The 14,446-nt window shown below is 32.5% G+C and overlaps 1 protein-coding gene across 1 annotated transcript in view; it reads left to right on the top strand.

Moving 5' to 3' along the window:
- The window catches only part of LOC129229390 (spatacsin-like), a 90,698-nt gene that overhangs the window by 70,316 nt on the left and 5,936 nt on the right, over window positions 1-14,446 (top strand). The window contains exons 20-23 of the mRNA XM_054863685.1: window positions 1,973-2,115; window positions 3,501-3,608; window positions 12,892-13,063; window positions 13,650-13,720. Of these exons, the coding sequence (XP_054719660.1) occupies window positions 1,973-2,115; window positions 3,501-3,608; window positions 12,892-13,063; window positions 13,650-13,720 (494 nt within the window). The remainder of the gene's footprint in view (window positions 1-1,972; window positions 2,116-3,500; window positions 3,609-12,891; window positions 13,064-13,649; window positions 13,721-14,446) is intronic.

Raw genomic sequence — 14,446 nt, 5'->3', positions numbered from 1 at the left:
TTACGGAAGGGGTGTGGGGCTGCGGCATCATTTTTATTTAAAACAACTAAAATATAGAGATTTAGCCGAGGAGGTCTCCGAACCTATTCCTTTCCTTTTCAGTTGATAGATATATTCTAAAACTGTATTTCAGAAATTTGATTTCGTAATAATTCTGGGAGAATGTTTTGAAACCCTCTCCTCCTAAAATCATCGAAGGTCATCCAAAATTGTGCTTTTTGGAACTTCAAATCCGAAAAATGACTGGAGGAAAGTCACCCGTTCCTGACTTTACTCGAGAGGCCTTGTATAAAATCGCATATTTAAGACTTACATTTTGAGAAATGTCCAGTGGAAGGCGTCCAAATTCCTCCTCCTAAAAAAACCAAAGAGTCTTAAAACTGCCATTTAGAAATTTCAATTCTAAAAAGTTTCCGAGAAAAAGATTCGAATCCGATTCCTTTCCTTAACCCCAACATTATATCAAAGATGGACTACACTTTCTTTTTAGGACCTCAATTCAGAAAAATTGCCGTTGCAGGGTCCCCCAAGGAAGGGGCGATCGCCCCCCATCACCCCTCCCTTGTATTCGTCCTGGTGTCAGTGGTAGGTTTACACTATTGGGACCCGTCTCAATGCATTAGTTTTAAAAATTAACTTTTCATAATGACCATTAATAAAAGAAAGCTAGATCGAAGATTCTTTAAAGAATTAGTTGGTTTACTTTCTCATCTAACACAATAAACGAGGATTAATTATTGATAAAATACTGCCTGTTCATCAAAATCTCTTATATTAAGATTGATTGAGAAATTGCATTCCTATAGTACATTGCAACGGGCAACTAGTCTCGGAATATTAGCACTGAGACTGGAGAGCAAACTTTCAAGAAACTCAATGAAGTTATAAATCATTTTGCAGATTGAAAAACTAGTATGTTGTGGCCATCACGAAACTTCCTTTTTTTCCTCTTATGAATTCTGATCCCTCCTCATGGCTGAGGAGGAAGCAATACATGCTCCCCCCCCCCCCCCAAAAAAAAAATGCATGCAAAGCTTGACGACTGTCCCAATTTCTGAATTATAGCAAAAGTAAAAACAAAAAATAAAAATTGAAAGTTATTTTAAAAGCCTTGCCTTAATAAATTAGTTAGGGGCAACATATGGGCCAAATTTTGTTTTATTCCATCAGTTACTTTCTGAGGAATAGCAGGCACGCATAATTGAAGAAACATTCAATTGCTCCACCCCACTTGGAGGAATTCGCGGCGAAAATTAATGGGCACAAATTCACATAGGGGCTGTAATTCAAAATAGAGGTAAAATAAATTTGGAAGACCCCTAAACCAGGCCTAATGGGCCTATTGGTAAATCAGGCTCTGCTGTAAAATCACTCATTCGTTTAGTTACAGTTGTCAATATCTGTGACCAACGTATTCGAGCTTTTTAGATTCTAGACCAAATTCAGGGCCCTATGGTATTGTGATTCAAAATTGTGGTGAAACAAATTTTGGGCACTCCTAAACCAGACCTCATAAGCCTATTGCTATATCAGCCCCAGGCTGTAAAAAACTCATTTGTTTAGTTACAGTTGTTGTTATCAAAAACCAATGGTCTCGTGTTTTAGATTCTAGTCAAAACTTCGGGGCCCTGCGCCATCACAGGGCCCAACGCGGCTGCTTACCGTTAAACCTGCCACTGTATTAACAGCCTTAGCACTTGGAAAGCTGTTCTGTATATGGAGAATCAAAATTTAGCAGAATTTATTCAATTCTCAAATCTTAGTATCTGGTAATTCTTAAGATGGTTATTTAGTTTGATTTCACTTTTGATTGTTCTCTTTGTATCAACTTTCTTTTCAGATTTTATGAGACTTGTAAAATTTGTAAAGATTTTTATGTTCATTTAATGTTTTATATGTGTATTTTTTATAAGTATTTTTAGCATTTTTATTTTATTCATTATTATTTATTTAATTTATTTTTTGTTTTCAGTTTTATCTTCTGTTGTGGAATTGTGCATTTGTGCCCATGAGTGTTATACAGCTGCTTGTAACATGGATGGAATTTCAAAAATATTACATAATTCCCAATTACTAGTCAACATTTTAGAAGAAGGCAAAAAATTCAATATTATGGTATGTATCAAAAATATTATCAAGTTCAAATATTTGCTTTGATAACAGCATAGTTAATTGAGGCAGTTTATGGGAAAAGGTGTGAGTATTTATTTTTTATAATTTTCACTATGGCAACAATCAACATTTTGAAGTCTTCAAAATGTTGATTATTGCCACTTTTTTTTTTTTTTTTTAATGTTTGGAACCATTTAAATATGTTAAATTAAATTTTGCATTATATTTAAATGCATAAAGTTTTAAGATGTTGAATATGAATTTTCATTGTTGTAATTGCTCTTTCATTTCAGAAATAACTATGACTTTTTGAATAAAATTAGTTTTAGAATAAAAAGATATTTTCTGCTCAGACTTTCAAACGTTTTGTGTTTTTTTTTTATATCTGGGTCATATTTTGTTCACAATGAGTAATACAAATAAATTTTTATTTGCAATCAATGTATTGAATGTTGTTTCATAGTAGGGGAATGTGGGATAAAGTGGTTTGTGGGGCAAAGTGAAATAGCGTGGCAGAGCGAAATGGTGAAATATTTACTCTTCTTGTAGCGCCACCTGTCTAGTAATTTTCAAAAATTGAAACTCATATTGCAATATTTTGTTAAGTCAAAAATTGTTTTTGTCATTATTAAATGATAAATTTCTTGTCATTAAAATTTTAAGTATTAATTGAGACCCACTTATATTTGATAAAGAATTTATTTGTTTAATATTAAACTTACTTATACTTTAAATGCTTTTTACAGTTACTCAAGGGCCTGCATGGTAAAGTGAAATAGTTCATTTCATTCACTTATTCAGTACTTTATCAAATCTCTTACCTTTTCATTTATTGATTATTTAATTTACATTCCTTCATTTAATAATACAGTAAAACCTGTGAAGTTGACCACCCTTATAAGTTGACCGTTTTTTTCAGGCATGGAATAGCCCTCATATGATCATATAAATCAACTCCGTAAATTGCCCACCTGTTTAAGTTGACCACTAAAGTAGTGCAACGTAGGTGGTCAAGTTACACAGGTTTCACTATATCCTTATTTATTCATTTATTCACTTATTTTCTTATTCATTCACTATTTTTTGTATTTATTTACTCATTTATTTGATCAAAAATATCTTTAACAACCAAATAAAAAATATTTCATTCGAAAAAAAAAAAGAAGTGAAAAAATTCCTCCTCTTTTTGAAGGTATGCATTTACTACCTAAAACAATAATAATAACAATGTTTCAATGCAAGTTTTATTATAAAATATATATTGTTCGTTCTTTATATGTATTATATTTTTAGAACAAATTTCCAATTTGTTCCTTTTGAAAAAAGTAAGTTATCTTAACTATTTCACTTTGCCTCACATTCCCCTATATATCTATGTCACTTCCTAGATTCGACTTCTGATTGGACTCGGAAGGTACGGGGAGATGATGTATGTGTTTGATATTTTGAAAGCTCATGATAAGTTCCAACTGCTGTTTGAAGCAAACATCAATAATGTGAGTAAAGCTTTTTCTATCTTTCAATGTATTTTTCTTTAACTTGAAAGCACCTGCTTTTTAGAATCATACATACCATTATGACTACTTAAGTGTGTAGAAGTTTATATCCTTTATTCCACTTTTGTTTTCAGTCTTATTCATGTTTCAGCTTTTCTTTTTCTAAATTGAACAATAGTTTGGGGTTGGTGTAGCCTATGAAGGCACTAGCACCACAAAACTGAACCTAATTAACAAGTCATCCTTCTTAAAGAAAGAGCGACATTTTTTCAAAACAGGGATATCCTATTTGTGTTGATGCAGGGTTGGCTTTTTTTTAATGTAATATGTTTTTGAATGTAATGAATGTTTAAAAGGTTTTTTAAACTGTCATGTGAAAAACCTACTTATAAAAAATGTCAAGAACTAAGTTTATGTGTAAAATTTAGGTTAATAAAAAAACTCATTTATTAATATTTTTATTTAATTCAAAATATGCTGAAAAGACAATAAGTGATCTATTGGTGAATTTAAAGTTGAAATGATGAAATACATTCAATCTCACACAATTTTCGCGCGGCTGGCAAATAGCACACATTCAAAGTACACTGCTTATCAGTAAGGTTCCCATCAATTTTCTGAGGGTATACTCCCATTAAACCAGTGGTTGGACGTAGCGCGCTACAAGTAGCGACGCTACTGTAGTAGCTACATTTTTTAGTAGTTTGTAGTGTAGTGCACAACTCTAAAAAAAAGTAGAGTAGCGAGGAGTTCGCTACAAAAAAAAGTAGTTTGTAGCGATTTCTAAAAACTACTTTTGTATAATGTTTCAAAAAAAAAAAAAGAAAAAGAAAGAAAGAAAAACGCGTTTTCAAACGAATCTGACTGGTGCAAGTCTTAAGAGAGTAAAACTTGCATCAATCAGATTCGTAAGACTGAAAAATACGAACTGACCTCTGACATATTATTTTGACACCGTACGTTCTATCTGTTTGACGACATTAGTTTGTTTGGCATATAAATTTTCACATTTTCCCAATATTCGCCTTGAATAAAGCATGGCTTAGAAAGAAAGAAAAGAATTTTTTCCGTTTCATGCAAACTTTGCCCATTAAGAAAAAAAGCTTTCGGTATCAATGCCATATGCACATGCTGCCGAATCTCAACTTACGCTAGGGATGTGTTTCAAAACTTTTAGGTTGATATTTCGCGTTGTGGAAAAGGGTATCTATGCGAATTTTTATGAACATACCAATTATTTTAAACTCTTGAAAACACCCCTCAAACTGTTTTAGCCCATTGTTCTTAGAAAAAGTTGTGTTATTGAATGAAAATACGATTAGGATGCACAAAAGCAACGGCAGAAAATGAAACAGTTTGTACGTTACGTATAGTATGTAGCAATAATGAAATGCAGCACAACTATAGTACTGTTGTACAGTAGATACAGTAATTTTATTCTACTAAGTACATCAAAACTCTGTGCATTTCTTCATTTGTCAGAATTTTTTTGTTTTCCCCTCAATTTTCAAACTTTAGATGAACAGCACGCTTATGTGAAATTATGTTTCATCAACTTCATATTTAGAATGAAAAAGATGCGGGGCGGCGATTTGTACGTTAACAATCTGATGTTGCGACTAGTACGGTGCGGAGAATTTTGACTTTCAATGATGCTAAAGGGAAATTCCATTCACGAAACTAATATTTAGTACCCCAGAAAGAAGGTGATATAAGCCCTGCGCTTCCGCTAAGAAAACTTTCGTGTTGCGGGTGAGGAATTCGCGTCAGCTGCAAAATTCGTTTCTCGAGTAAAACTTGCTATATAGCCATTTCGCGTTTGTCGAATTGCATTGTATCCCGAGTCCACTGTTGTTAAAAATTGTACATTGAAGTAAAGTAAGCATTTTTAGTAATGTTTTATGTTTCGGATAGTCAGTAGTACCGTTTGGGATATTTTTCCTATTTCTTTATTTTTTTCTTTTTTACTGATTGAGTGTCAATATATTAACATATTAAAAGTCAATTATTAAATGTTGTGAGTTTTTGAGATTATTCGTTAAAATTGAAAAATGCTTTTATTTCATTCTATCAGGGGCGTAAGAAAAGAGATGGCGTCCAGGTCCGCCCTCCCCCCCCCCCCAGCTTGAAGCTCAAAAGCAATTAATTCCTACGAAATCTAACTTCCTTTAAAATTAACTCATATAATGGGAATTAAAGTTTTTCTCTTTTGTTTAAAATACGCTTTTCATTATCTAACTCAATTTTATGTATATGTATGTATATGTAAAATTTAAATGAAATTATGACTGGATTTATCTCAGTTTCAAGTAGCCGAGTTACACTTCTTGAATAAAATATTTACTACCAGGAAAAGATTAAAAATTTGAAGGTTGAATTTCTTCCACTTTTAAACCCTTTCTTGCAGGAAATATTCTTGCAAATTGTAAAACATGTTTGGATTGAGGAATCATTTCAATGAAGGAAAGAAAAAATAAATAATTTATAGTAATATTCCATGTTCAAATGAGCCTATATATCAATCTAAACAATTTTTTGAATTTTTATTATTCAGTCCTCAAATGGTGTGTATGTGGATGTTATTTGTTTATTTATTTTTTAAGAAGTAGCGAAGTAGCGACTACATTTCAAAAGCAGTTTGTAGTTGCTACATTTTGAAAAAGTAGTTGTAGTTAACTACATTTGTGATAAAGTAGTTGTAGTTGTAGTTCGCTACAAAAAAATGTAGTTTTTCCAACCACTGCATTAAACCATTATGCACAATGTGTGTATGGGTCATTCTCCAGAAAATGTAACTTTTGAATGCAAATATTTTTCAATTTTGAAACCTTTTGTTTCCTTTTTTTTTTCATTTTTACATGAAAGTGTTAGCTACTGGAAGTAACCACAAACAATGAAGCAGCTAAGTTCCAATTATTTTACTCGTAAATAAAAAAAAATTGAAAAATGCTTTGTTCACAGAAATAAAAAAAAGATAAAACTTTTTATATTTAAAAATTGAGGCCAATTTAATATCAAAGTTGTAATTTTGCTAATTGTGCAAACAGTAAGCTATTTTAATGATTAGTGGGAATATACAGTAGAGAACCAATTATCCGGGAAGTTCGGGACCATCGCTATCCCGGATATCTGAATTTCCCGGTTTTCTGGATTGCTAAAAAGCGCTATTGGCCGATTGTTTGTAAAATTTAAATTACTATATAATAAATAATTAAGCATATTAAAATAAGAAGAAAACAGTTCAGAAATGCTTATGAATATCGAAATATAAAAAACTATTATTGTGAGAATAATTTAAACACTAAAAAACTTAAGTTATTCATAATACATGAGACCCTCACATTCTGTTTGGAAAAGAAAAAAAAATCCACCACTTTTCGATGTTTTAAAACGAAAGAAAATGAAGGGAAGGGCAAAAAATAAGTTTTTGAACCTAAATCTGCAAATTTCTACTATGTGTATAAAAAAAATTCGCTTTCTATGCGACAATATTCATTTCCTTAGCTATCAATTAGAATAAAACACGAAAATTTCAAACTTACGAATGTACTTTTTAGTTCAAGAAAATATTTCGGAAATTTTGACCCGCATAAAGGATAACCATTTTAAGTTAGTGTTTGCAAACATTTTCTCGAGTTATGCGTGAGTAATATGTTGTTTATTAAGAAATCGTTCATATTCTTTTTGGTATTTCAAAAAAAGAAAAAAAAAAAGCTTAATTTTTCAAAAATTGCCAAAATTGCTTATTTAAAAAAAATAACGGGAAAGTAGGGAAAAAGTTGCCGGTTTTCTGGTTTCCCGGTTTATTGGTTCCCGGATAAAAGGTTCTGCACTGTAATATTAAGCTCTCCTAATTAAAGTACAACTTAATTAGTAATTTCAAATGTATGTTAAAAAATGGTATTTAGTAAATTTGAGGCCTATTATTTCCTTCCATCAGTTATTTTTACCTCAGAAATAACTTTAACATTGATAAGGTCTGTCACGGAGGTGAGGATCTTTCCATTAATATAGGCGTAATAGATACATTTTTCATGGATTTTTGTTTTCTCCATTGCTACAATCTGCACATGTTAAGCATATTAAAACGTGTTCATTTCTTTTTTTTACATTAATTTATATCCCTGAAATTCAAGTACACGGAGGTGAGAAGTCAGAATAATCACAATAAGTTTTTAAAGCAAAATCTATCTTCTTGGTTTTGCGACAAAAATCTCACAACTTCAACTATGGCTGAAAATAAACAATGAGGCTCCCTTGCATCATGGAAAATAAAATGTGATGTCGTTACTGCCACATGTTAATGAGAAATGGCATTTTGTGTTTATGTAATGGAGGTAAGAATTTATTGTGTAACGTGACTCCTTGTCCTATTAAAACGAACTAAAACATAACATTAAAAAATTAAATATACTTAAAACATTAGTATTTGAGACAGTTGTGGAAGGAATAATAATTAAATAAGTATATAATTTTAATTAAACAAGTTATTAAGCAACATAAACAGTCACACTAGGTGTGTGAAATGCCAAGGAGGCGAGAATTCACATGTTGTGAACTAAAAATATACTAAAATAAAAATTATTATGGAAAAATTGTTGCCCGGTTTAAATAGATATATTTTGATGAAAATAAAAATCATTGTTAAATGAATTGTTCCTTAAAGTTTTTACTGCAAAAGGCGTGCGACAGAAAAGTTACACTTTCTGAAGAATGACAATGAATGCAATCATATACATAATATGTCTCAGACATGATTGAGAGCATACAGCATATGTGGAGTATATCCTATGGGAACACCATTGCTGCTGATGCACTCAACATTGTCATTTAGTATTTTAACATAAGATTAAGATCACAAGGTTTAGAGCAAATAAAACTGCCTAAGTAAAAAGAAAACCCCCCAAAAAAGTCTTCCTTCCCTAAATATTCAGCTGCTGAATAATAATTTCCCCCTTATTTGCTTAAGGGGGAAACATTCTTCTTAACTTATATGATGTAAATATGTACGTAATATACAGCTGTTTTTTTAATTAATTTATTTATTTTTAAATTTGTGTCAAAAAGAATCTAGAATTAGCATGCATTAACTATGCCAAAAATGCATGCTAACTTACTTGAGTTTCCAAATATTAAGGGGGTATTCTAGTCTAGAAATTCAAAAAAAAAGATTTTTTTTTCTTTCCATATTTTTAACGTTTAGACCTAAAGAATAAGACTCTAACAAGATTTATGAAAATTTAAATTATTTTCAAAGTATAATTAATTTTGTTAAGATAAATTCTTTTTTCTCAATATATACCTGACAAAAGACCATCAAGCAATGTATATTTACTTTTGCCATGTACTATGTATTTTTCAGTGTTAAATTCAAACTTTAAATATAAAATGGATAAAAAAAGTCAAAGAGGAAGTACTTCGCATCTAGATAGACAAAGATAAAGCCAGCAAACAAGATCAACAGAGTAACAAACACTCTGAGGTATGAGCTTCCAAAGCTTCAAAAGAAAGTAGAACTGCTCTTATGGTTGAAAGATGTGCCAAAAATGTAGCTTTTGGGGTATAGGAAGGAACAATGTATAAGGTAGGGATGGCTGTTCAAAAAAATGTGACTATAGCATACCATTAAACCACTCAGACTGCCCGAAATGCGACTGCAAACTTTAAACTCTTTTTTCTCGAAACTACTTTTTTCAATACAGTTGACAAGATAACTCAAGTCCAACTCACCGTTTGCAATACAACCAGGCCCGCCAAGCCTGATCGGCGCCATCGTGCAAATGTCTTTTGAGCGCCTTTATGCAGTGGCGTCCGGGGAAAATATAGTTAAAACCTGGAATGACGTTTTTTAGACAAATGTGATGTGGAAAAACACATTTGGCATTCAATTTATTTTTAAAAAAATGTGTAAGAATGTGTATTAAATTTTGGATTAAAGTACATGTTTTTACTTCATATCTCGAAGTTATTTCGAGTTCAGTAGCTTCTCTGATATGCTAATGCGTTTAGGAAAAAAAAATATTTTAAATTTCAAAGTTAACGCCACTCTAAATATCTCTCTAATCTCTAATTGATGAATAATTAAACACTTTTATGTCAATAACGAATAAATACCTTTGTGCTGAAAATTCAAAAAATCAGTAATCCAACGTCAGAAAGCACAAATATTGCAAGATATTGCAGACACGTGTTTCGATGTTACAAGGAACACCTTTTTCAATGCAAAGAAATGTGAGCTTCTGGATGAAAAGTCATCCGAGAAAAGTCTTTTTCTCCATCCGAAAGTCATCCGAGAAAAGGACTTTTCTCGGATGACTTTTCATCCAGAAGCTCACATTTCTTCGCATTGAAAAAGGTGTTCCTTGTAACACCGAAACACGTGTCTGCAATATCTTGCAATATTTGTGCTTTCTGACGTTGGATTACTGATTTTTTAACTTTTATGTCAGTTAAAACATGACAACAGGGTACTCATTATATTTCTAAATTGAAGTACAGTACACTCCCGATTATCCGCGAGCAGGTTAACCGCGAGGTAGATTATCCGCAAGTCAATCAACAATCAGGAACATGTATTTTCGCAACAAAAAGCAAATACCAATGGTTTTTTTTTTCCCGAAAAATTGTAAATTTAAACTCGGCTATTTTTGTTTTATTTATTTGGTTATTTATTTATTTTTTGGGAGGGAGGGGGGAACTTTTTTCATTGTGCATACACTTGTTTGTTATTGACGGAAAGTTCCGTTGTGCAAAAATACAAAATATTTTTACTACACTATATATATTTCAACTCTTTGTAAAAAGTATTATGCATTAGTGCAGCCGAGTTTTAGAGGAAGGACAATTTTCAACCTTATTTGTCCCTCATTTGAGTCTTTTTGTGGTTTATCCGCGATTTTTATTATCCACGGCAATTGTGCCCCCCAATTCCGCGGATAATCGGGAGTTTACTGTATAGAAGGTATTCCACCATAAAATCTGAAACTGAAATCCTCTCCGGTAAAACCAATATTTCTAAACTATGGAAGCCATTGAAAAGGCATTGAATATGATGTCTAAAATAAATTCAGTGTCCATAGCTCTTTCAATGCGCAAATAATTAAAGAAAAAAGAGAGAGGGAAGGAGGAGGGAACCGAGTAATAATGGTTAAGTCGCTACTTTTTGGAACTAAAAAGTTAACCAAAATTGATGTCTACAATATACAAATTTTACGCACAAGTAAAATGTATGCAAACAGGCTTACAGTATTTTTCCATGCATAACATTGTTCAAATTACCCCCGAACAATAGTTTGAAATCAAAAAAGGACATATTTCACAAATTACAGTATAACATAATCACCTCAGAACCAAAATGAGGAATAGAATATTTAGTGTGTCTCATATGCTTACTCAGCCTTGTGTACTATAGACTTACTGAAATAGTATTCACAGCTCCACATTAGGAAAAAAATCGCTAATGTGTTCAATAATTAGCATCATGTGATTTCACTGTACAAGATTGCTCTTTTGAACAGTACATTTAGACACAACAAGGCATTAATTTTTACTTTTGGATAGGCAGCGAGAGGATTGCTTGTTTCAATGAGCAGTGTAATTTCACCGCCACAATTGGATATAATCAGAGCATGGTAAACGCACGGTCCGGCAGGTCCATAAACCTGGGCACCACAAATTTAGGGATAACAAAATAGGGTAAATTTCTTCTTCCCTTTTTTGGAAGCTTCCACATGAAAAATGTGGAGATTTTCTTGTGAGAGGAGCACCAAATTTTGCCAGGGCCTGGGTATCACTTTGGCTTAATTAGCCTCTGGATTTATTGAAAAATTCAGTTTTATTATTTTTTTTGAGCAATCACGATTGCTTATTGCTTTTATTTGACTGTTTTTGGCGTGCTATAATTTTTCCCACCGGCGCGGCACCACCCTCTGCCAGCACCACCCGTCACGGCGGCCGGCCTCACGATGCTGCTCCTCTAGCGAAAACCGTCTCCAGGTTGCGTCCATATCCTACACACACACGCATACATACACGCACCAACACACATGCACACACAAACACATACACAAACACCACCATACACACACATACCCCTACACACATACACAAACACACACACATGCATACAGACACCTACACATACACACAACTGCCCACACATTCATGCCTGCACACAGACACAAACACATATGCTTACACACATACACATACCCCCCCCCCCCACACACACATACAAACACACACTCGTGATTGCGAAAAACATAATTTGAATTCAAGATGACAAAATTCAACTTAATTTTTTCATTTTTTTTTTTTGGGTTCGAGAGATTCTCCTTATTTTTTGGAGCATTTTTGATTGGTAGAGCTCAGCGCTTTTTTTACTCTGGCGCCGTTGTGCGCCGCATGACCTCGCACATAGGAACGGCAGGGCTCTGAACACAACACACCAATGTAGGGGTTTCTGTATTTTTGTTTCTTTTACTACTTTTTAAAAATTACCCAAAGTTAAAAAAATTAGCCAAAAATGATTTTTTTTCCAAATCAGCTACATCCAGATAATTCTACATCTTTGTTAATGAGAATCAATTTTAATTTGATGTTTCGGATCACCAGGAGGAGGATTGGGATATTGTCAACCAGTAGACACCTTTTTTTTTACGGGTCCCCAGTTTGCCAGCCTCTACTGATTTCAATTTTGAATTTATTTTCCCACTATTGTCATTTTTATACTTCTCAAGTATCAATAAAAAATTTATAATAAAAATGGTAGCAGTTTTTTTTTATTACGGACGTAAAATCGAGCCTCTAGACTAGGATACCCCCTTAAGAGAAAAAACACAAAATTTTGGTGTATATGTTTATTAATTAAAAGGTTTGCTAATTACACATACTATAACTAAATTTCATCATAATGTATGATAACTGTTCCTAGTTCATACTTCACATGTTTCTTCACCAAGCTCTCATTCATCCCAAAATAAATTTGGGTGAATGAGAGCTTGCCCAATGAAGGAGAGCCACAGCCCAAGTGCTGAGCGTGGGGAGCTTTTGACAGTTTAATCCAGACAGTTAATAGCCTTGTCACCTTCAAAAACCCAAACCTGTGTAGGTGAAAAATTAATAATGCCTCCCTCTGCCTTTGTTTTCCACTTGCTTCAATTCAATCAAATATGATTTAAATTTTTACAAATGTTTTGAAGGAATTTGCTAGCTCTTAAAGCAATCTAATTTAGTAAAAATGCTGTTATGAAGGGAAATTTACTGTTCTTTTCTCTTCAAACAGGCATCCAGTTTGCGCTTGGCCTTGCAAGATTACCTCAAGCGTTGTTCCCCCTCCAATTCCGACAGTTTCTCCTACACTTTGGCAAAGAGGTTTGGTATGCACAGAGAGAAAGCCGAGTCGCTTGAGATGTCTGTGCAGAAAATTCTATCTCGATTGTGCAAGAGAAATACAGGTGAGTTACTGCTAGTGTTCCATGTTATCAGGAATAATTTGTATAACATATTTTCAACTTATTAGCATAATCAAGTACACCTTTTATTTGCCAATGTATTTTTCATACTAAAAGTTATGTTACAAAAAATTGGAAGACAATAACTTTTTTTGCAAATATTGAATGTTAATTCATTGGCGTTAGTACAGAAGCTAAAGAGTCGGGAGTCAAAGGCTTAAAATTCCTAGAGTCAGTGTCATGGTCAATCATTTTCCCTCCAAGTCTGCCACTCTGCCAGTGCTTACAGAGTTGGAGTCCAACTGATTTTGGGGTAAAGGTGTTGGAGTCTCATTTTTGCTCCAACTCTGCAGCCCTTGTTATACATAAGTAAATAAAGCTGCGAGAAAGATAGCAGAATATGTAGATCTTATGTAAAAACTAGGAGGTAGGGAGCAATCGTCTCTTAAGACATTAATTTCTAAGTTTGTTAAGGGACAAAAGCAAACAAAAAAAATTGGAAATAAGAGCTCAAATTTATTATGTGCACAAAATCCTTGGTTCTCTTAATTTATTAATTGTCTCATTTTAATTATGGCTTTCTTTTTAGACATTGATTTGAGAAAAGAACTAGAAGATGCTGAACAAAATTTGTCCGATGCTGCAATAAGTTACTGCAAGGTAAAAAAAAAAAAATTGTTGCCAAACAATGTTTTATTTCAAATATTTGCATGCTTTGCATTGTTAATCAAAATGTAATGCTTATTATGCTGTGGTCATTATTTCAGATTTAAAATTGTTATTGATGTAATTGTTCAGAAATAAATAGTGAAACCCACTTGAAAAGTTTCTGTTTCAGAAGTTTTCTACAAAATAAATTTTTTCTTCAGTCCTAAATTTGTTCCTATTTCTATGATAATTTTGGCTTTTTAGAAGTTCAGTTTTTAGATTTTCTCATTTAAGTTTGAGCCTTGTATAAATAAAAAATTCTGCAGCTCGTATTGTTTTTTGTGCAATTTTAACAGTGCTGTTATGTTTAACTTGTTTCATAAAGGTAAACATTTTTGTATATGTTAGGTGTGCTATTCTTTTTAAAATATAAATATGCTTTTTGGAATCATTATTTATGTGCATTAAATGTTTTTTAATCAAATGCTAATGTTAGTAAATTTTTAAAAAAATCTGGTTAAACTTAAAATTATTAATTTTGAATTTTATCTATTTCCCTTATGAGAAAGAGTCCTGATTAAGAAGTTTTTTTTTCCTCCTGTTGCTCTGGAAAACATCTTGAGTATTTTTTTTTTTTTTTCCTTTTTTTTTGGCCATAAATACAGCTGGTTCTTTATTCAAACACTTTCAAAAACCACAAATACTTGTCCTTAAACTGAATTTTCTAAAACTACAATA

The sequence above is a fragment of the Uloborus diversus genome, chromosome 9 (assembly GCF_026930045.1).
Source record: "Uloborus diversus isolate 005 chromosome 9, Udiv.v.3.1, whole genome shotgun sequence".
NCBI lineage: Eukaryota > Metazoa > Arthropoda > Arachnida > Araneae > Uloboridae > Uloborus > Uloborus diversus.
The sequence above is the reverse complement of the archived record's forward strand: the minus strand, read 5'-3'. Positions and strand labels throughout refer to the sequence as shown.